The sequence below is a fragment of the Quercus lobata genome, chromosome 11 (genome assembly GCF_001633185.2).
Source record: "Quercus lobata isolate SW786 chromosome 11, ValleyOak3.0 Primary Assembly, whole genome shotgun sequence".
Classification (NCBI taxonomy): domain Eukaryota; kingdom Viridiplantae; phylum Streptophyta; class Magnoliopsida; order Fagales; family Fagaceae; genus Quercus; species Quercus lobata.
The window spans coordinates 12,245,665-12,265,690 of NC_044914.1; the positions used below are offsets into that span (position 1 = coordinate 12,245,665).

The 20,026-nt window shown below is 33.5% G+C and overlaps 2 protein-coding genes across 3 annotated transcripts; one reads left to right on the forward strand and one right to left on the reverse strand.

The window, feature by feature from the left end:
- The first annotated feature begins 4,200 nt into the window (after positions 1–4,200).
- On the forward strand, positions 4,201–5,532 carry LOC115967723 (protein UNUSUAL FLORAL ORGANS). The gene has a single exon (XM_031086854.1). The coding sequence runs from the start codon at positions 4,201–4,203 to the stop codon at positions 5,530–5,532; it is 1,332 nt and encodes a 443-aa protein (XP_030942714.1).
- A 4,639-nt stretch (positions 5,533–10,171) lies between these two features.
- Positions 10,172–19,661, reverse strand: LOC115969158 (GTP-binding protein ERG). 2 transcript variants are annotated; one of them, XM_031088732.1, is made up of 8 exons: positions 18,980–19,661; positions 17,028–17,117; positions 15,397–15,542; positions 13,276–13,434; positions 13,112–13,178; positions 11,755–11,862; positions 11,495–11,634; positions 10,172–10,620 (listed from the first exon to the last, which is right to left on the reverse strand). In XM_031088732.1, exons 1-8 carry the CDS (start codon positions 19,487–19,489, stop codon positions 10,536–10,538), a joined length of 1,305 nt encoding a protein of 434 aa, XP_030944592.1. In that variant the 5' UTR covers positions 19,490–19,661; the 3' UTR covers positions 10,172–10,535. The 2 variants fall into 2 exon arrangements, with proteins under 2 accessions (XP_030944592.1, XP_030944593.1); XM_031088733.1 differs by lacking the exon at positions 13,276–13,434.
- Positions 19,662–20,026: the final 365 nt, after the last annotated feature.

Here is a 20,026-nt window from a genome sequence, read left to right on the forward strand (position 1 = left end):
AATCAAAATGATATTTTACCTTATTTTAAAATTAAATTTCTGGTTTTTTTTTTTTTTTCCTTTTGTTTTGGGCATACAATAGATGGGGTAAGAGACTAAAGAAAGCATCCATGTGCAATTTTAGTTACATAACTTTCTAATGAGTCATGTAACTTGTTTAAATAATACACATGAATCGATAGATAGTCTTATAAATGGCCATGTAATTGACTGAAAAAGATAATTTTAAACATGTTTGGAGCCAAATTTTACCCCTAAAGGACAAAGTTTGCTTTGTCCTTATCTATATCTATACTACTATTTAAGAAACTTTCCCTATTTGGATTCTTACTTTTTTATTTCCAAAATATCCTAAAATTTACTTGTTTAGAAAGTTAATAATAGCTAGGGTTAGACATATATAATTACTAATTTTAAAACTCCTAAATTTTAGATAAATTTAAAAAAGCAATTTACCAACAACTGGTATTTATTTTTTTTAAAAGCATGTTGCATAGAAATAAAAATAAAGTTAAGTGCAGTTTTTTTTTCTTTGTTCTCTTGATCATATCTACTCTCATGTTCCTACTAACTTTATACTCTCAATAACAAGCAGTTACTTCACTCTACATGTCTCCCCATCCTTATCATCTTTTCTCTTTCTTGTTCAAATTCTAAAAAACAAATCCAATCTGGCACATCTATTCCCAAGTTCCCACTAATTTCAAAGGAAGACAAACACTCAAAACTCAATTAAAAAGGTATGAACATACCATTTGTTTTTCATTAATTTCATTATATTACTTTATCTTTCCCTTTGTCTTTCTCTTTGTCTCTTTGTCTAATGGCTCCACTGCCTTCATAAAAGTGGGCACTGCATCTTTAAATCTCCCATATTATACATTTCTCTCATCTTAATTTGTTCACTTTTTAAAACTAGCATCATGACACTCTTGAGTAAGCAAATGTGTAAACTTGAAATTTGGATAAATGAAAAATTATAACACTAAAAAAAAAAAAAAAAAAAAAAATCACGTGAAGTGTGTGTGATGAAGTTAGTTTAAATATATCGAGGTTGGTCAAATGATCAGTCGATGAATGTGAAGAAATCAACTATACTCCTTATTATTAAGAATCTTATAACTTAACTAGTACATCATAATATTTCTAACAAAAACTTCTAAAATTCAAATTGCCTCTCTTTCATTGTAATGATTGAGTTATCAGTAGCAATAGTTTCCCCCTTTATGTAGTGTCTTCTCTTCAGCCCTCCCACGTCCACATGACTTAAAATGGATATGATCCTCCAGGAATTCTGGTGGGGTTGATCTGGTAAAATAAAATAAAATAAAATAAGCACCGTGTATCAGTCATGGGACTCAAATGCAAACAAAAAGATTATGAAGGTTTGGGAATGAGAAGGATGAATGATACAAATAAAGCCCTAAGAACAAAACTAAATCAATTAATGCCGATTCCTCTATCTATGTTAGGATTTTAGTGTGTTGGCTAATTCTTTGTCAAATTTTCATGTATCTAAATAGTCAATTTCATTGTATCTTGTAATATTTTGGGATGTTATTTGCATTGGGTCACTGAGATGAAGTGCTGCAAGTGCAGAAATTGAAGTCGGAAGGGTGCTGAATTTCGCTTCTCCAAAACCGTCTTTGTTGTAAACTCTCAATCTACATCAATAGTATAGACTAATGTGAAACTCTCTACATGTTCTCTAAAAAATTATGAAATGCTGAAGAAAACGTTTGAGAGCTCATGTTCTTGCAAAAAAGCAAAATTGGTGGCCTTATAAGTCTTTTTTTTTTCTTCTTTTTTTCTGAATCTATATGTCTAACTGATAAATTCACACGTTGATACTTGAATAATTCAAGTTTAGACCAAAATCTTTCAAATTTTAGGTACTAATTAAAATACATTTTAGAGGTTGACCAGTCACTACTCAATCAAAAGTCAGTTTCATTTGTCATAAAAAAGATTCAGGACCCCAAGGTTGAAATGTATGATATAACCCGACCACTGAGATCTGCAATTTCGAGCTAGATTTATAGCTTTCGTTTCGTTTCCTTTTTCGTCTTCTTCCTTCATGCTTCAGGCTTCCACCTTTTACCCCCACTCGGGCCCCCTAAGCCAATTCCAAAAAAAAATGTACCTAGTTAGATAGTCTATCTACCTAGCTAAGACATTCAAAAGGTGTGTACACCGTATGCATAAGAGACATTTCTCTTATTTTTTCGGTAGGTTTTTCTCTTATTTGTTTTCATTTTTATCCGAACTCTTTTGGATAGATTTTTTTTCCTTTTTCCCAAGGTCTCCATTAAATATTTTCTTTTGACTTTGGTCTAACAACAACTAATAATAATAACAGCCATAAGTATGATGGTTAGATAAGTGAATTAAAAAAATGAAATCAAATTGCATTCAATTCAACTTTTTCTTTTACCCTATTGAATGTTTACACAAATGATCTCAGCAGTTTCTCATTTTCTGAAACTTGCATGATGGCTGTTATCAACAGGTCTTGAATATATATTTCTTAATATAACATTACCAAATTGCATGTCATTCAAAAATTAATCTCCTATTAGATTACATATAATTGGTTCTTAACCACATTCATTTTTCTTAAAAAGCTTGCCCTCACAAGTCTCAATAATTAGTGCCCGTGTTGCTACTAAATAAACCAATAGTAAAAATGCTAAATTTATTACAAATCTTATTTAAATGTTTTACAAATTGATATGACAATAAATTTAATTGATGCTACTTGAACAATTGATAAATAAATATTTAAATTACCTTTTATGTTATTTTAGTGACTTATGTATTCATGATTGGTGACACATTAAACTTATGTTAGTTTATATATATATAAAACTTGTAATATTTTCATTATCACTCAAACGATACATGTAATTAATTATCTACACATCTAGGTGCATGGATGTACTCGTGGAATCATATAGCATATATTCACGTAAGAATCTTGGGAAAAGGCATCAAACATATAAGTGGAATACCTTAAAGAAATCGTATCATATGTTGCAAGGAATACTGATAAATGATTTCTCAGGAAGGCATGGAGAGTAAATATATCTGCAGTGACAAGCTATATTATTGAGATGTGTAGAAAAGGATTCCCGGCAATATGAATGCCTGTAGATGAATATAAAACTAGCTAGAAGACGAGTCTATACTGATATCAAAATTATTTATATGTCTGGCCAAAAGTATGTGACAAAGTGAATATGGAATACCCTTTGGTTTTGGCTTTGCAATACAAATTCATGGGGGTCCCGAGTTTGTTGTCCTTCCTTGGGATGACCACTCTACAGTAATGAATAAAGGACTCACACTGTTCGTTTGTTTTTGTTCATGTTTGTATCTGCTACATTATAAAAATATTCTTGATGTTGCTTTGCTCCTTTATAACTTGTGAGTGTGAGAGTTTGAGCTGGACCAGCAGCATTCACTTGGAGAGGGTGGTTGCAACTTGTAATTGTATAGTGTGAAGATAGTGCAAGTACACTCGTGTTTGCACTTCCTCTCTCTCTGCTATCTGTTCTGTCCTTGCTATACCTCGGCCTTGACAAAACAACACTGAAATGATAGATGCATCAATCAGAATCACTGTCATATTTCTCACTTTAAGAAACAAGAAAAAACCACACAAAAAAAACCTAATGAAAAAGTATTGACCAACCCATCTTATATAAACACTTGTCCAACCCCATCAAGCAAAAGAATCCAAAGCCAACCAAATTTCATGAGTTTTAGGCTTTTAGTATAACTTTCTTCTTAACTAGAAATGCTTTTCGTTACTTTTTCTTCTATTTCTAGTTGTTGTCTTTTAGGATCTTCTTCTTCAACTCTTCTATGCATTCCCACTAATTATGAAAACCTAGCTACCCAAGTGACACATAGCAACTTCTTGCAGTTACATACCAAAGACAACCTTTTATTTCTCCACAAACACAATGCCTTCTTAAGACCTACCTGAGATTTCCATTTATATGTCATGGCTTCCAAGTCTTTCACAAACCTATCAACCACATCCACTTTCTTTTTCTCCTTGAACAAAGAATGAATCTTTACTCTTTTTAACACGAAAAGCTAGCCTTTTTTCCTCTACTTAGTATTGGCTTCCACTCAAAAAACAAAGACCCAGAAGAGCAGTATTACACCAAAAATCCAAGCCAAACCATAAAAATGGAATCTTTTCACCCTGTTATGAACTTACCCTTTTCCTATACTTTCTCTACAACTCTCACTGCTAGTAGTAGTAGTGGTACCACTGCCACATCCATCACTAATACCTGGATGGACCCTAGGATTTGGAGCAAACTCCCACAGAGACTTCTAGATCGTGTGCTTGCTTTTCTTCCACCACCAGCCTTCTTTCGTGCTCGTTCTGTCTGTAAAAGATGGTATGCACTCTTGTTCGCTGACACTTTTCTTGAATTATATCTCCAAGTATCTCCAAGACACCATTGGTTCCTATTCTTCAAGCACAAAACCCTCAAGAGCTACATTTATAGGAACAATACTAGTAGTGGAGATCAAGGTGACATTAATGTTAGAGCACCACCATGCGAAGGATATATCTTTGATCCTTATGATATCACATGGTACCGCCTTTCTTTTGCTTTGATTCCCCCAGGGTTTTCACCAGCTTCTTCCTCTGGTGGCTTAGTTTGTTGTGTTTCAGACGAGGCTGGTCCAAAAAGCATAATCCTATGTAACCCAATTCTTGGTTCTCTAACTCAATTGCCTCCAACACTTAGACCAAGGCTTTTCCCTTCTATTGGACTAACTGTTAGTCCTACATCCATAGATGTTACAGTTGCTGGTGATGATATGATTTCTCCTTTTGCAGTGAAGAATTTAACAGCTGAGAACTTTCATATTGATGGGGGTGGATTTTATTCAATATGGGGTACAAATTCTTCACTGCCAAGGCTTTGTAGCCTTGAGTCGGGTAGAATGGTTTATGTAGGAGGAAAATTTTACTGCATGAACTTCAGCCCATTCAGTGTTTTAGCTCATGATGTTGCAGCCAATATATGGTGCAAGATTCAAGCTCCAATGAGAAGGTTTTTGAGGTCACCAAACCTGGTTGAGAGTAAAGGAAAACTACTCTTAGTTGCTGCAGTTGAGAAAAGCAAGCTAAATGTACCGAAAAGCTTTAGGCTTTGGAGCTTGCAATCATGTGGGACTACATGGGTTGAAGTTGAGAGAATGCCACAACAACTCTATGTTCAGTTTGCTGAATTGGAAGGTGGAAATGGGTTTGATTGTGTTGGTAATGGAGAGTTTATTGTGATTATGATTCGAGGGTCAGATAAGGCATTGTTGTTTGATATTTTTAGGAAGATTTGGCAGTGGATTCCTCCATGTCCGTACTCTCAAGATGGTGGTGTTGGTGGTAGCTATGGACGAGATAGTGAATTGCATGGTTTTGCTTATGAGCCTAGACTGGCTACACCAGTCACTGGTCTTCTAGACCAGCTCACCCTTCCATTTCAGCCTTTCAATGGTTAGAAGGTCCACTTTCCTAAAAGAACAAAAAATAGTTGGTAGGTCCAAATTGGTGTGATGTTAGACTTGGTAGTAGCATAAGCTTTTAGGCTTGCAGTACTGTACTTGTTGTGGTACCTTTCAGATGTTTTAATTAAGTGAATTAATGTGCCGTGTTTAGTATGCAATTGTGTCATGCCCTAACTTTATTGTTTAATTTTTTTAGTGTACCATTAGATGCATTTTTTTTTATTAATATAAATTGTTATGACAAGAAAGAAATGAGAGAGATTGGAATCCTAATTCCTCTTATAAAATGAGACAAATCAATGTTTTTGTAGTATTAAGACTCTTGACAAAGAGAAACCTGTAACCAAGCTGCTCTAAGTTTCACAAGCATGGTTAATACTTAAAAACAAGTACTAGACTCTCACTGGAAAATTTAACAGTGCAAAAAACTGAAAAGAAGACAAATTCAATAACCTTGTGAATTGTGAGTGCATTGAAGACAAATCTAATTTTTACCCCTTTTAAAAAAAAAAAAAAAAACTAGTTTTTTAACTTTTTGTCACACATTTATTAATATAAGAGTTACCAAAAATTATACATTTTGTCAAATACTATACAAATAAGCTACTAAAAACTATGAGGTATCCAAACGAACACAACTAACCATAAAATTGAAGGGTGCATATGCATATCTACATGTGTATATAGTGAGTAGTTTTTTGTATATATAACGTACGATACCCACATTCTTTTGATATCCACATATAAAATATGAAACATGTAATGCGTGTGGATGATTTACAAATGTGTGAGAATCAATGTTCTATATAATATAAAATAAGTCTAGAGTCACAAAAATTTCTACAAAACAACTGAGGTAGCAAGTTGTTAAGGATAGGTAATAAAATGGTATGAGTGGTGGGGCACAAGAGAACCAATAAAACTACTTAACTCAACTATTGTGAAACTTATTTTGTGTGTAACATTACTCCATAATATATAGTTAGTGATTTCCATAATATATCGTTATTGATTTCAAGTTGAAGTTGGGTCAAAATAGTTTTGAGTATATTTGGTTTCAACTTGAAGGGACTCAGAATTTTTAGCTGGTTTGAAATCAAGTTTGGATGAAAGGCTGCATAGGTTTTTTTTGGTAATAATCCAGGAACAAATTTTATTGAGACAAGCTAAATACGACACAACAACTTAAAGGCTATCAAGAGCAAAATTCAACAACAAAACAAGTGAACTAAAATGGCCAAAAACAAAGACAAAATTCTTCGAAAAGCCATATGTTTCAGACTTTCTAGTGTAAAATCGAAACAGACAGTACTCCCCATATGTTACATAGCTCTTTATTTACTTTGGTACAAGGGTAGGCTCTCTACTCTCCAGCCTAGACCCCACATGTTTCCTTATAGCTTGCACAATTTGATCCCCTATACTGATAGCTCCGTGGTGAAGAATTACATTTGAGTTGTACTAGAGCGGAACAAACTGTCACAATATCTTCGCATCAATTGAAGCGTTAGTCAACATAGGTCAAAAGTAAATTAAATAAAATAACAAAATATTAGATAGGGACCATCACAACTAAAATAAGAACATAAAAATATTGTGGCATTTTATTATATTTTTAAATTTTCTCATTTTGTTTATGAGCTTCCAAAGTTTATCCCTTATTGCTAACCAGTATATAAAGGCATGCCTAGGAATTGATTTTGAGAACGAATGTAACTTCCACAGAACCTTGTCCCTAGTTTGATTCCAGGCAACTGCACAGAAGTAGGTGCCTAATTTGGAAGACATCTACATAGCCTTAGTTATCACGGTCCCCTAGCTCAACCAAGGATAACTTGCTCTGAATGCTAACAAGATCCTAAGATCTTGTTGGGTTCCATTACCAAGATTTACTACAAAGCTCACTAGCTAGTTTGGCATTGATAGAATTAGTATAGCATGGCTAAATTTTAAGTAAAGGGGACTTTTGGGTGTTTGTAGGAATATACTAATATATATATATATATATATATATATTGTGTAAGTAAAGTTTCACATTAAATAATAAATAAATAAATAAGTAAGCGGTTAATATAATATAATTGAATCCAAACTTAATTATAGCCTTCAAGTTTTTTAGGTCAATTGGTGTCTATATATATTATATTAAGGTATTATTTCCTCAACTGTGTCAATTTATGTGCCACAAGAGGGTATTACTTATTAGAGTCATTTCCACCTGAAACTTCATGAAAGAACTTACCAAATTTCGAAGTTTCAATATCTTTCCTTACAGAGGACAAATTAGGTCTCAAGGTGTGAGGTGAAATAATGTGCTTTGAAGCCATCTTCTTCAGCAGTCCCACATTTCTTTATGTCAAGATTAGTATCGGAGGTTGTAAAACCCCCCAAAATACAAATTTGTAGCATCAAACCATAATAAGTGGGCATTATCCAAGATGGTAGTTCTAAAATTTTACATGTATTCAACCTTTTCAATCAATTTAAGTACGTTTAGAAACTTAAAATCTATGTATTCTATATAAAGCCCATTGTTGAAATAAGATTTTTTTTTTTTTTTAAACTAAATCCCATTGTTGAAACTAGAATGAAATAACTACGTGTTATGTTATAAGTATCATAAAACTTCTTTTTAATTAAAAACTTCTTTGTGTTGTGTATTCTACTTGAGTATGGTGATATTTATTACAAAGTGTTTGATAGGATTTTTTTTCTTAAGTATTAAATTTATAAAGGAAAAATGTCATGACACCTCTTAAACTTCAGGATAATAGTCATTACACCTTCTGAATTTTTATTTTAACCAATTTACTTTCTAAACTTTATATATGTGCTGAATTAATACAAAAACTAGTCTGCCATTAACACATTAACAGATCACTCATGTGAGACCCACATGAAACTAAAAAATTATCAAAATTTGCAAAAGCCGATGGATAGAAGAGAGAAAAACTACTTAGTTTAGGGAGAAATACAAAGTAGGATTGTGAGTGGTTGTTCATTGTCCTCCGATCTAGCTAATCTACATCTAAATAAAGAGTAACTCTAATGTCTAAACGTCGCCCATCTGATTTGTTTTTAGAGTTGAGAGCCGTATACCAATTTCCTTCAAGAAATATTATTTCAAACCCAACTCCGTTCCTCCATGATTGAGCTGTCAAAAGATCGATTTCATGGGAAGGTCCTGGACCCGTAGTTTGTTTCCCAATCTAAAAAGCCACTTCTTTATTTTAATTAATTAGGATTTTACTAATGTCTGTTTTTAGGATATATATTAATAAACTATTTTAAGAAACTTTTTATAAAAAAATGAAAAAGTTATTAACTTTTATGACAGTTTTTTCAATTCTCCATAAAATCTTTTCAAAAATAGAAAATAATGTGTGCCCTAAGGGCGCACATTAACTGGATCTTTTAATTAACTTTTCCAATTTAATTTGTTGTTTTGCCAAAAAAAAAACTCTTTATAATTTGTTCTTTTTCGGCTTTTTGTTTTCCCATTTCCATGTATTTGCTTGATTTTCTTTTGGATTTATGGGCCTTGTTTGTTATGCTAAACGTTGATATTATCTTTGGCACTAAACTAAAGAGGAACAAAAATTATACTCTAAACTGGAATGGTTTAATTATTAAGGATTTGAAAATCATCCTAGGCTTTTCTTTCTCTCTCAAAACTGAATAGGTTTCTCTCTTTTAACTTGATCGGTTTTCTTTTGTAAATTTTGATAATTTTTTAGTTTAAAAAAATATATAAATAAAAGTGGATCTCACTGAGTAGTCTATTAGAATATTAATGGCAGTCTAACTGAAGTACTAATTTGGCACATGGTTAAAGTTCAAGGAGTAAATTGGCTTTAAAATAAAAGTTCAGAAGATGTAATGGCCACTACACTAAAGTTTAGGGGAATGTTAAAACATTTTTCCCAACAAAACTTCCACAGCAAGAAGACTCAACACCGGGCACTAATTATTTTTCCTCTTGTTTATGATTTTCATACCGACAAACGGAGCCATAATTTTATATTTGACATTGACATTGAACGCAGGAGTGAGATGACACGCTCCCACAACCATGACAAATGAAGGTTAAACTTGTTATTTTCGATAAGTCTCCTGGAAGTATCAGTTGAGTTTGTCAATATGTACCAAAGAATCCGAAATGACTCGTAAATATCAATATCGCTTGTCAACACAGTCAATCCCAAACTCGAACCCGTGACATGCACACGCACAAAAGGACAAACAAACAAACAAACAAAAGATGAGGAAAGCTATCAACAATTACAGCAACAAGCAAAGTAGAAAATAAACTCACTTGGTTGCCGAAATCCAAAGCCCAAAGGGTCACCAATTTCAGCAACAAGCAAAGTAGAAAATATACCTTCACTTGGTTGCTGAAATCCAAAGCCCAAAGGGTCACCAATTTCAGCAACAAGCAAAGTAGAAAATATACCTTCACTTGGTTGCTGAAATCCAAAGCACAAAGGGGATAAAAAGATTTTAGAGAAATTCCATTTTTGGGTCCTCAGGAGTCAGGATAGAGATGTGGGATGACAAGTAATAAAAAGTTGAAAAAGTTCTACAAATGAGATGGTTTCAACAACAGAGACCAGAACAAAGAATAATCTAATAATGATGTATAAATTATAATTGAATAGACCTTATTAAGGATTCATACAATGGTACATAAATACAAAAGAAAGAATTCATACCAAAAAGAGTAGAAAACATATATTTTCTCAAAATTTTGCAAGATTAGCAAACTAAAAGCGGAATAATGGGAAATCTCCTTGGCAAAGACGGAGTCTCCTGAGCCCCAGTCCCCTAACATCTGATGAATCACTTGCCACTTTGAAGCTCAGCTCCACATTGCCTTTGTAAGGTTAAGTCCCTGGGAAGATTCCCGTGCAAGTGCAATTGACAAGCCTTTCTATATACAATTCCAGATGGTGCTGGGGAGTGCAATTCCTGATATTCGATAAAACTTGTTGAACACATCATTTTAGTCTAACCTGAAGGATGAGATGCACTTCCCTCTTGAAGATGGACCTTAGCTCTTCATTAGCTTCAATGCCTATTCTCCTGTGCAAATGACAGCCATATGTTTCTAATTAGGATTTTCTAAAATAATGAATCTAATATGGATCATGTTCCTTGATGAGTGCAGGAAGAGGACAAAACACTAAAGCAAGAAGGCTGAAGGGCAGAATACATGCAAGGTCTTCTTACAGGAACCTAAGAGGATATCTGGGAACTGATACGTACCATTGAAGATGAACACTCAGTTCTGTGTTCAAGGAAAACAGCTTTGCTTGATTTCAGACATCAAACATAAGAAGATGATCCAAGTCAGTTAGATATGGTAAGCTTCAATTCCCCTCCCCCTCACCCCCAAAAACGCACACTCCTGAACACTTTTTTTTCTCTTGGTTGGCAGCTTGTGGTTGGGGGATTTGGGGAAGGGACATCAAATGAAACAGATTCAGATTTAACTGGCCTGTCCCTAATCTATATTGGAATCCATGAAACTCCCTATACATTCCATATATTCCTGAATAAGATCATCCTCACAAACTTATGAGCATCTTCATATGCATGTCTAAGATATATTTTCAATAAAGTGATATAATAACCAGGCAAAGTGCCAATCCTAAATCATAACTTTAGATGCCTCCTACCAGGAACAGATTGATATTGCACAAACTTTGAAACTCCAGATCTATTTTCTCCTAACATTGCATGAGGATATATTCATGGTATGTATGCATGATGAACCAAGATAGCTGCTATCGTGTTGAAATTGAAATTCCAGTAACTAATATGAGAAAATTAGAAAATTCTGATAAATCATTGATTCATCTGATGTCTAATGTTAACGTGTAATTCATTTCTACTAGATCGAAAATTTATGATGTTTATATCAAATAATTATGGAGACAGGAACAGAGCTGATTACCCTATTTTAGAGCCATTCTTTCCCACAAGAATCTTACGCTGGCTTAGCTTGTGGGTAATTAAGTGCTGCTCAATCCTTAGAGAACCATCACGTAATTCCTTCCAGTCCATTAAACGATGTTCAATTTGATACGGAATTTCCTGAGAGGAGCAGAATACAATGTAGTTATCTAAGTTAGTTCCTGAAATATGCAGATTATTCTAATGGTAGACTAATAACACTTCCTCAAGGTGGACATATGAAAAAAATTCCAGCTCTACCTGATGAACATGGTCCAACAGCCTTTCACGGACAACTTCTAATGATATGTTCTTCATAACTTCTTCACTTAAGATAAATGGATCTTCATCCCACGGTCTTTTAACTGCCTAAGCATAAAAAGACATTGAAGAGCCAGAGTTAGCAGTGCACCTTGACCAAGTAAATGGAAGAATTAAATAGAATGACTAATTCTATTTTCACCAGGTTTCTCACTAATAAAAAGTAAAGAGTATAATCTCCATCTATCCTGTCACATAACAGTTGTCAAATCTGTACTTGAAGGACAAAGATGATACATTGTGAATGGATGGTGAAAGAAGCCTCGAGACAAAAATGATGGCGTATTTATACAAAGAAAATATAACCTTTTTTTCAGCTTCAATAGAATATTGGAGAGTTTCCAACCATAACCAAAATAAATGCATCTAAACAACAGGGAAAGCTAAAGCTCAGGGGAGGATGATTTAGAGTAGACTTCTGGAAAATTGATGGACAATTAGAAAAATTGTGTTTTTTTTTTCAAGAGAAGAAAAAAGGCCTGAAAGTACTAAACTGACAAATGACTGAGTAAACCCATTCATATGCATATATTTATCCAAAAAGAAAAAAAAAACCATTCAAATGCATATAAAAAGATTGATTTTTTTTTTTTTTATGGGTAATAAAAACTTTATTGATAAGAAGAGTACAATGAGTTTATGATAGTAAACTCACTGCAAAAAAATGGATACAAACAGATCAAAGGGAAAAGCTAATAGAATTAATGAAATCAAACACAATCAAATGATTTATAAAACGATTGATAAAAACAGATTGATAAAATGATTAGCTAACACAATCAAACCACTAGTCATATCTCATATGAGTGTATATTTTACACCTATCAATTAAAATGAATTACACTTAACTTTATTAGGATCCCAAGTCAAAATTATAAGCTGCTCACATTGATTTAAAAAAATGAGGAATAATGTATCTCATTCAAAGCTGTAACATTACTATTTAGAACGTCATTATTTAGAACTACATTGCACACAAGAGAAGAAAGAGTACTTCTGTCAAGAAAGAATTAAGGTGCAATCATTTCCATATATTAAATTCATAGATCAAATTGATATTAACCATAAATTATTCGCTTTTTTTTTTTTTTTTTGATAGGTGAACCAGAAAGATAGCCATAACTATTTTTCTCACAAAAGGCCACAGTTGATCAGAAAGATTGTTTCCAATGTTCAGGCTGACAATCAGATAACATTCTAAAGACATACAGCAACAAAATAAATTCCACAAATCTCTTATTCCAGAAACTGTAAATTGATTTGAGAAAAATATAATAATGGTGGTACAACTACATGCCTGCTCCATCAAATATTGAGTAAGATCTTTTACTCCATAGCCCTTCAGTCCTGAGATCATGAAATACCTACAAAACAATAGACAATAAGCTATCCTAAGCACCAGATCAATTTTCAGAAACGTGACAGCCTAGTGTTCCTTTTCCTATTACAAGAAACACTGACCTTTCAAATCCAGGAAGATCTTCAAATTGCTTAGCCGCCTTTAGCAGATCTTTCTTTTTTTTAACTAAATCAACCTTATTAATACATAAGATGCGTTTTTGTTTTGGGTGTGGTTGTGATCCCATATGTTGAATCAATTTTATCACCCTTTGATCGGGCCTATATATGTGGAAGAATAAAAAAGCCCAATTAGACAATGAAAGAACTATGATTATAAATAAATTAAGCATTCATGTGCATATATTCACCAAAAGGAGAAAAAAAAAAAAGAAAAAAAAAAAGGTAACATAAAAGATTGAGTCATCTGTGTTATATTAAGTTCACATGCAGAAGTTTATAATAAATGATCTTTGTTGAATCCTTAATCTTCTTAGAATTGTTCAATTTGACGTATTACGTATAGATACCATTTGTCACAATTTCTAAGTAATTTTGTTTGTATACATCCTGTACACCTGGACTTCTCCCCTTTATGTGTTTCTTTCACAAACAGTGTCTATGCACATCAGTAATGAAGCTAGAAGTTGCAATACTATAGGATCTCTAAATTAAGAGTAAATAAAAAGCTAATCTGTTGTCACTTTTGGTCAAGTCAGTTTGAGACGCTGGCATCAATAATAGACAAAAAACTGAGGACACTATAAATGCCCTTAGAGCATCTTATTAATTTTATTCTGTTAAAAGCAAGACTAAGGGTTTCAAAAGAAAAGCCTAAGGAAGGATTTTAAATTCTAAGATAGTTCTGAGCCTATCGCAGGAATTTTTTTTTTAAGTAGGGTGATAGTTCTAGCCTATCTTAGGGGCACCCCATATTGCTGAATAGAGCACCTACTCAGCATAGATCAGGCATACAGGCATTCCAACAGATTTTAGTGGAAGGGATGACTATTTTTTTACAGGGATCATTCGGACCTTTCAATTCATAAATGTGGATATCGGACCTATGAATTGAGATATTCCTGAAACTCACAAAGGATAAAGGAAGTGAGTCAGACAAAAAGAAGGGGGTAATTTTGGACAAAAACAAATTAACTTGGACATCAGGTGCTCTCTGGGTCGTCTCAGACTTTGCGATTGTTAGAATTTAACCTAATTCCTAGAACCTATGATACGCAAAAAACAGAGAAAATAGGAGCAAAGGAAACAATCATATGACACAAGATATACATGGTTCAGCAATTTGCCTATGTCCATGAAGTTGCTGTGTTTTTACTATGTCAAGTTTTCAATACAACAGTAAAACCCTAATCTGAAGCGATAAATAAATACCTCTAAAATGGGGCCATATCGGCTCAAGCCTCCACTCCATGGAATAAGCCTTAGAATATCTCCCAATTAAAACCGTAATACTTCCAAGTCAGGTCAGTTCACAAACCAGATCAAACATAAACTAGCCCAACAGTGATTGCCTTTTATTCCTCAAAAAATAAAAAATATCGAGACTTCTTTTACACACAAAGATTTACTTGTTACTAATAGAGTCTAGCCTTTATTCTATAATAAATTCTTTTCTTTTTTTTTATTAAATCATAAAAAGACACAAAAAGGGCACAACCCTTAGTCCATGGAGTTGCTGTGTTTTTGCTACGTCAAGTTTTCAATACAACAGTAAAACCCTAATCTGAAGCAAAAAATAAATACCTCAAAAACAGGGCCAAATCAGCTCAAACCTCCGCTCCATGGACTAAGCCTTAGAATATTTCCCACTTAAAACCGTAATACTTCCAAGTTGGGTCAGTTCACAAACCAGATTGAACATAAACTAGCCCAACAGTGATTGCCTTTTATTCCCCAAAAAATAAAAAATATCGAGACTTTTTTTACACAAAAGATTTACTTGTTACTAATAGAGTCTAGCCGTTATTCTATAATAATTTTTTTTTTTTTTAAATCATTCTACAAGAGATTTTTTTTTATATAAGTTACTGAATTTCAATAAAAAGACACAAAAAGGGCACAACCCTAAGTACACAGGGACTATACAAAGGAAGAGCTAAATGTTTCCATATAGTTATGGCACTGCCAATATAGCTGAAATAATTTCCATTAAAAAAATATCAATCTAATATAAGAAACAAAAAAGAAGGATAAGTCCACTTGTGTAAAATGCTATCCACTGACCTGGTAAGATGCCTATCAACGTCAAAAATAACAATGAGCACATCATAGAGGTTGACAGAACTCCAAGCACTTTCCACACGAACCTTCATATCTTTGTGAATATATCCACTTTTATCTAACATGAGTCCTGGGGTATCAAAGAAACACTGCATTGAACATTCAGAAAATCATTAAATTACATTATCAAACAGCACACAACAACAGGCATCATAAATTACTCATAAAAGTTATCTCTGACTAGAAAACATAAAGATGGTGTGAAAATACCATTAATAGCATATGTTAAGCATCAAATCATGGGCATTTGATTAGACAGAAATAAAATGATATAGAAAGCATTTTACACGAGCAATACTTCTGTTTTTCACTTTTTGCTAAAGAATAACTTAATTTAAACCAGAACATTTTTAATGCCGTTATATCTGCAGTTCATTCTCTCTTTTTTCTTTTTTAGTTTTGACATAGTATTAAAAACTACAGAAAGTGGAAAAAAAAAAATTATTTCCACACAGAATTACAAGCATAGATCTGCCATGATTTTATGAAATGAAATTTTTGAAGCTTCAAGCTGCGGCATCAACATAACAGAAAATGTTTTGCAGCACAAGAGATATAACATATGAAAAGCAGGACAATGATTAGCTTTTAATAAGATGCACTACAAAATTTTAAATTTGATTTCAGATTTCAAACTAAAGATGTTCTATTTTTGCTTCAAAAGTAAGTAGGAAGAGTTATCCAACTATTCATGGGGCAAGACATGAATTCCTAATAATATATATTTTTTATTCTATCTTTATATGAGTATTTTTACAAGATTTACAGCTTCAGAATTGTGACATCAATAGATTTACTTATACGGTCCTATAGCTTATTGGTCCTTGGTATTTTGTTTGTATGGAATTCATTGGGTGATGCCACAGCGGGTTTTGGATTTGTTAGCTTCTTGGCAAGGCAGCTTTGGTCGGCATCGTAATGTCGCAATTCAGAAGTTAGTGCCACGTTGCTTAAGGTGGTATATTTGGAGGGAGATAAATGCTAGAAGTTTTGAGGGTTGCGAGCGGTCTAGAATTGAGCTTAAATCCTTTTTCTTTCATTCTATGCTGGATTGGGCTAGAGCTTTACAATTTTTCTCTTGTGATTCTTTATTAGATTGTTAGAGCATTGTAATTTGAGGTGTTGATGTTAACTCTCTCTTTGTATACCCCTGTATACAAAGATTATTACTTATCAAAAAACAAAGATGCATGCCTTAAGATGGAAATTATAAACAAAGTTACAATTTAAAAAAGGCAGAAGATCTGAACGTATTAAGTTTAACCAAGCATTCACAGTAGAAAAGACAATGCAAAAATAGTTATTCTTTGCACACAATTTGTTATAACCTGTCATCATAATTTGTTATGCATCATAAGCCCAATCCTGAATGGAGAAACATGTTATTTAGAAAACTAATAATATTTACTAAGTTTGATATAGTCATTAATCAAATGGGGTATAAAAATTATCTCGATGTGGTAGCAATATGGATATAAGTATTTAGTTTTAAAATTAGATGCACATCATACTGCGCAATTCATGTCATTACAACAAAGTAGTTGATTGGTAATATATCAAAGCAAGATACATACAATTTGGGTATTTTCTTTTGTCATCACTCCTAACACTTCATGAGTTGTAGTGTTGGTCTTCCGAGAAACAGCAGCAACCTTTGTCCCAACCTGTACCAAATGCACTAAAGATATAACCGATCTGGAAAATGTGGTTATTCAGATAAATACCAATATTAAAAAATATAAATAAAAATAAAAATCATATACAATGCAAGTCATAATAACATAACAAAAAAAACAATTACTGAAAACTGACAGCATGCATAATGCATACAGTACAGTCCATTGTGGAACTGAAGGCCAACTGTTGTAGATTCAGGTCTTAGCAATATTAATGAAAAATAGAGAGAGGAGAAAATCAACACAAAGATTTACATGGTTTGACAATGTGCCTGCATCCACGGGAACAAGCTGTGAAAACCTTCACTATCAGAAAATAAAGGGTTTACATGACTTTATAATGCCTAAAAAAACCCTAACCCAATACATTGAAATTCCCAGTACCCTTGCCACACCACACCTGTCAACCAATTAATTTAGCCCAGGAAAAACAAACAAAAAAAAAATGGCCACATCGGGCCCAATGGGTGGAGCGGAGCCCACAATGCCTCTAGACGAGCACACTCTCTAACACCAACTCAACCCAATATGAAAATCACATAAACAGACCAAAAAGGACATGGGTGGATTCCTGAGAACCAGGAATGCTCGAAACTGGGACTTAACAGCCATCCTTGATATACCAAAAAAAAAAAGTAGTAAAGGATGTAGACCAAATTAACTGGAGAAAGGGGACTGATCAATGAATGATTCTCAGTCTTAATCAGATTAAAAGAAAATAAAAAGATCAATAATGAAAATCACAGGCACCCTTTACCATCTACCAAAAAACAAAAATAGAGAGACAGAGAGAGTGAGAGAGAGAGAGAGATCCACACAAATGGAAGTTGCTAACAGAAGAATCGGGGAACTGAAAATAACTTTCAGCGTAGAAAAATCCATGTTTTAATAATTTTGCAAATAAGCCTCCTCCAGATTAACCACATAAGACAAATACGAATGGCTCTCCAAAACTGACATTGTGCCCTTAATCCTGCATATCAATTATGCATAAACCACAAGAGACAGCACACAAGCTGAGTAGTTGAAAATGAAGGACCATATTTCTAAAGTCCCTGACTTAAAAAGGGATAGATCAGCACCATGAATCATGCCAATATATATAGGATCCATCAAGCATCTCTGACAACAAAGTTTATCCCTCTTTTTTTTATATAGGTAATAAAATTTTATTAAAAAGACACTACGGCATGCAAAATGACATAAAGCAGCCTAAAGAGTTACAAACAAATACAAAGTATTATATACAAAAACATAAAGACTCAATAAACACTGAAACATAATCCATATGCATGAGTCCCCAAACTCAAGACCAATCAAACAAGGTACCAACAAAATGAGCAAGATACAAAGTATTATCCCTCTTTTCAATAACAATATAACCAAAAAATTCAAAAATAACTAAACTTTCACACAATAATCATCAAGATAACTTCCGCACAAAGTATATCGTTCTCTCTCTCCTTCAACCTAAGCATACTCACTGTTGTTAAATCATTAATCCTAAAATACTCAACGTTCAATAAAAATCATCAAGAAACAACAACCGCCACCCAAAAAAATCCAAAAATATTGAATTGATTGCCAGAAAACCAACCATGTAATTAGTGAGTGCAGACTTCTCTCTCTCTCTCTCTTTCTATCCTCTTACCTAAGCATACTCACTTTTTCTTTTTCTTTTTGATAGGTCTCATTGTTGGTATATCACTATTCCTAAAAGTCTCAACATTCAATAACAATATGACCAACAAATTCAAAAAAGAACTAATCTTTAACACAATAATCATGAAGAAAACTTCAAAAAACCCAATGAAATCCAAACATATTGAATTGATTGCTAGAAAACCAACCATGTAATTAGTGAGTGCAGACTTGCCAGCATTTGGGGCACCAATTATCCCAACAGACAATGACTTCTGGTCCTCCTCCTTCACCACCACCTCCTCCTCCTCCTCCTCATCCTCATCGTCGGCCGCCTCCAACGCTGCCTCGAGCAGAGCTTTAGCAAGCACTCTCCTCCTCCTCTCTTCCTCTTCCTCCAAAATCTTCAATTTCCTCTTCTGGGTATCTTTCCCAAAGATCAAGCCATCAGCTTTTTCTCTGTATTTCTCATCCCAAGTGGGTTGCTGAGGGGCTTGAGCATTGGTTTCAGAACCAAGACCTGGTATTGTGTAATGGGTACTGTCAAAGACTGAGTCAGAGCCATTTTCAGAGTCTGAGGAGTTGAGGTTGTGTGATGGGTCTTCTTCTTGAGGCTGTGCTGAGTAGAAGTGGTGAAGGAAGGTTGGGTTGAGAGGGGTTTTGTGGGGTTTTGGAGAAAGGGTTGTTGTGATGGTTCTTAGAGCTCTCAAAGCTTTCATGTCTCAGCTCCTATACAAAAAACATAGAGAGAGAGAGAGAGAGAGAGAGAGAGAGAGAGAGAGATGGGTTTTGGTTGAAAGTGTATGAAGGTGGGTTTTTGCGGAGAAATGTGTTGTGTTGCAGAGTGATGGAGTAGAGAAACGTGGGTTTTAGGGGTTTTGATGTAAGGGCTTGTTTGTTTTGAACATAGAAAGGATTGGGTTTGGCTTCTTTAAAATAAATAAATAATAATAATAATAAAATTTTAAAAAAAAAAGTTTTTTCATTTTTTTTTCCAAAATATACGCTATTGGTTTTTTCCCTTGAAACTTTAAAGCTTATATTTAATTTTTGCAAAGCTTTGAATTTTAAGTTTTGTTAGTTCTATATTTAAAGAAATTATATGTGCAACCGTCTATATTTGAAGAAATTACATACATATTGAACAATGTTAATGAAATACCAGGTTATCAAAAAAAAAAATAGAAATGCCCTAAAATTATCTTTAAAAAAAAAAGGCTAAAAATTGATATGATTTAGAATAAATTTAATGAAAA

What these genes read in the sequence shown, in the direction of transcription:
- LOC115969158 (XM_031088732.1), bottom strand. Translation starts at nt 19,489, where the DNA reads ATGAAAGCTTTGAGAGCTCTAAGAACCATCACAACAACCCTTTCTCCA. An exon ending in CAAAAGAAAATACCCAAATT is followed by an intron (nt 15,543 to 17,027) that starts GTATGTATCTTG and finishes TGTTCAATGCAG; the next exon opens with TGTTTCTTTGATACCCCAGG. An exon ending in CTCAATATTTGATGGAGCAG is followed by an intron (nt 11,863 to 13,111) that starts GCATGTAGTTGT and finishes TTTTATGCTTAG; the next exon opens with GCAGTTAAAAGACCGTGGGA.
- LOC115967723 (XM_031086854.1), top strand. Translation starts at nt 4,201, where the DNA reads ATGGAATCTTTTCACCCTGTTATGAACTTACCCTTTTCCTATACTTTC.